Source organism: Atta cephalotes, assembly GCF_000143395.1.
Source record: "Atta cephalotes unplaced genomic scaffold scaffold00097, whole genome shotgun sequence".
Classification (NCBI taxonomy): Eukaryota; Metazoa; Arthropoda; class Insecta; order Hymenoptera; family Formicidae; genus Atta; species Atta cephalotes.
Genome location: NW_012130161.1, coordinates 414,379 through 417,905, shown reverse-complemented (window position 1 = coordinate 417,905; position 3,527 = coordinate 414,379). Strand labels below are relative to the sequence as shown.

The 3,527-nt window shown below is 29.9% G+C and overlaps 1 protein-coding gene across 1 annotated transcript in view; it reads right to left on the bottom strand.

Moving 5' to 3' along the window:
- Positions 1-425: 425 nt before the first annotated feature.
- Positions 426-3,527, bottom strand: part of LOC105624974 (segment polarity protein dishevelled homolog DVL-2) — a 13,148-nt gene continuing 10,046 nt past the window's right edge. Inside the window, exons 8-9 of the mRNA XM_012206317.1 lie at positions 909-1,058; positions 426-466 (exon numbers count right to left, since the gene is read on the bottom strand). Coding sequence (XP_012061707.1) covers positions 426-466; positions 909-1,058 — 191 coding nt within the window. The remainder of the gene's footprint in view (positions 467-908; positions 1,059-3,527) is intronic.

The following is a 3,527-nucleotide window of genomic DNA, read 5'->3' as shown; positions in this document are numbered from 1 at the left end:
TAGTACTACTATACTACTTACGTACTACTTACTACTACTACTACTACTACTACTACTACACTACTACTACACTACACACACTACACACTACACTACACACACACACACACACACACACACACACACACACACACACACACACACACACACACACACACACACACACACACACACACACACACACACACACACACACACACACACACACACACACACACACACACACACACACACACAATAATTACGAGTTTTAATATATTTTTACTTTCTATGATATTTTATCAAAATTGGCCTATTAAATATATAAATATATGTTTCGCGTGTAATACTTCCATTCAACTACCGAAAAGTTAATGGAAATATATCTTGACCACTCATTCGATTGATCGCGTTATTATCCGTATGTATACTTTAACAAAGTTTTTTCACTTGTGTAGAAACTGGTATTCCAAAATGTCTTCTTCATCTGCAAAGAAAACAAAATCATTTTATATTGTTACACAACATATGATTGTTTTGTCGATAAAATTTCGATATGCACAACACAATATATTCGTGTATATGTGTGTGTCATGTGTGTACACAGTTGCAAATTAGATTTGTATACAAGTGGTAAGGCATTCCAAACTTATACTATTTAATATTTATAATATACAATGAAAGAGAGAAAGTTATCTACCATTTATAACCAGCTTGTCCAATTAATGTTTTTAATTAAATACATATATAAGCATAAGGAAGATGATGTAACGTATTGCTAACTAACTATGTACAATCGATCGAGTTTATTGATATAATGATTGACACCGCGAAAGAGTATAAAAATAAAAACAGTTTAAAAAAGATATTTGAGAAAAATATAGTGAATGTGGGCACTATGTATCGTGATAAAATAAAGATAGACTCACAGATATCGTCTCTGCTATTGTTGTCCAAATCACTAGTTTGTGTATGACTCTCCTCGTGCATACGTCGCCCTGCGTGTTTCGTCAACGCAGCACAAGGCACAAAAATGACTCGGTTATGTATCTGAGGCGTGGTGCAATGTATGTACAATACTAAAGATATAATATATGTATATCGAAAATACATTGAAGTTTCATATTCTTCAGGATAGAAAGATGTTACAAATAGATGAAGTAATAAACTTTTCATAAAAAGAATAAAAGATTTTAACACACGAGATAAAATTTTATAAATCTACACAAAATCTTATTCCGTTTATACGACTACGCTGCAATATATAATTGCTTAATATAATTGACATATATAATATATTCGCGAATATAACAAATGTGAATATAACATTATATTCGCGAATATAACAAATGATTTTTAAAAACGCGATTCTAAAATTTAATCGTAAAAAAATGATTTGTAAAATGTATTGCACTATCTGTCTGCAACATAAGCTAGATATGAAATATGAAATTTATATTGTATAATATGTAACATGTAAGTATATATCATACAATATATATATATATATCAATAAGCCGTTTGCATTTATGCAAATATTTACGTACATAATTCAATGAAAGTTGAACGTCTCGTATGCAATTTTTCGCAAAATGACAAAATTGACAGAAATGCATTCATTCATAAAAATTAGGGATTTTAGAAAGTAATTATATTCTCTGTTTGTAAAATTACTTTTAGCCGATACAATTGTTTACGTAAAATGTCAACAATGTGTAATATATTATGTATCAATTAGAAAAATTGCATGACGTTTATATTGCAAATATAGCTTCACGATGTATAACAGAATGATAAAATAAAATTGGAAAGACTTGATGTAAAAAAAGTATTAAAAAACGATCTTTCCGTTGAAATACAATCATTTATTTCTACATCGTAAAAATATTTCATAGACTTTAAATATATATATGTATTTGAATATACGTGCGAATTATTAATCAATAAATATATGTGAAGCTATATTAATTAGTTATTACCAACTCATCGTATGTACAGTGAAACATTGAACGCATAGCGACTATCGCATCTGTTTTCTTGCTCTCCACATGAGTATAATAGTGTATAATACGCAACGTAGATAAAATTAAGGATATCTCAACGATATTAATGCCGTCAGTAGAAAGAAAATTTCTTTAATGTGTACTGTACAAAGTTATCAAGTCCTATGGGTTCAAAGTTCATCTTAGTGTACGATGATAGTAATGTAAATCATTAAGTGTAATTCTTCTTACTGTAGCATCGAATCGAGCATGGAAAAGGATTTCCTGTTCGTAACAAAATGCGACAAATAAAATTGACATAATGTAACGGCAAGGCATAAATAGAAAGAATATACTTTGATATTATACGTAAAACACACTTAAAAACACTTAAATGAAATATATATGTAAACTGTTCATTATGTGAATTATGCATGTGAGAGATAATAATGATAAATGTAATTTAAGAAGACTATAGTAACCTGTGCACAAGCATCTATATAAATTATAAATCTCGCAGTTTTTTGTAACACTGATATGGCACATTTATGATGACATAATTTGCATATATATATGTACAGTTCATCGAGTCCCAGTACAATGTCGCAATAATGTAAAGACTAATTTTTATGAATATATAGATAATAACTTTACACAATAAAAGTCTGTCACTCGTGTACTTAAATCAGTTTCTAATGAGTCGACAATTTTTACACACGAACACTTTTTCGCGAAAAACATTTCTACAGAGATGTCGAGAAATGTTCAAAATATTTAATAAGATTTAAATTACTAGACATTTAGAAACAACATCTTCTCAATTTTAAAGAAATAGCTGTCCCATTGTCGTAGACAATCCTAAAACGCAATCAATTGAATGACATTAATAGATATACAGGGCGATTTAGACCACCCTTAAGAACTGGCATGTACATATTCCTCGAAAAGATGAGTCGAAAATGTCAATAGCAAAATATGTAATATCAATAGTTTTTAAACGATGTGTGAGCCTTTGAAAATATTCAATCACAGAGCATGAAGTTTGCACAACTAAGGGCCGCGTGAACGCTTTGATTGACGGATACTGTATTAAACGGCACAGCACATGTTAATGTCGCAGATGTTAATAGAAATTTCACGAACCTTTGTAATATTTGTTTGGTAATACGTTTATCGATATCCGTCAATTAAAACGGTCGCTTAGTTACGCACCTCACGGCGCAAACTTCGTGTCCTACGGTTGGGTATTTTCAAAGGCTCGCACATTATTTAAAAACTATTAATATTACAACACTTTGTTATTGACATTTTCGACTCACTTTTTTATGAGAAATATATACATGCTGGCTCTTGTGGGTAGTCCGGACCATCCTGTGTATGTATGTATGTATGTATGTATGTATGTATGTATGTATGTATGTATGTATGTATGTATGTATGTATGTATGTATGTATGTATGTATGTATGTATGTATGTATGTATGTATGTATGTATGTATGTATGTATGTATGTATGTATGTATGTATGTATGTATATATATATATATATATATATATATATATATA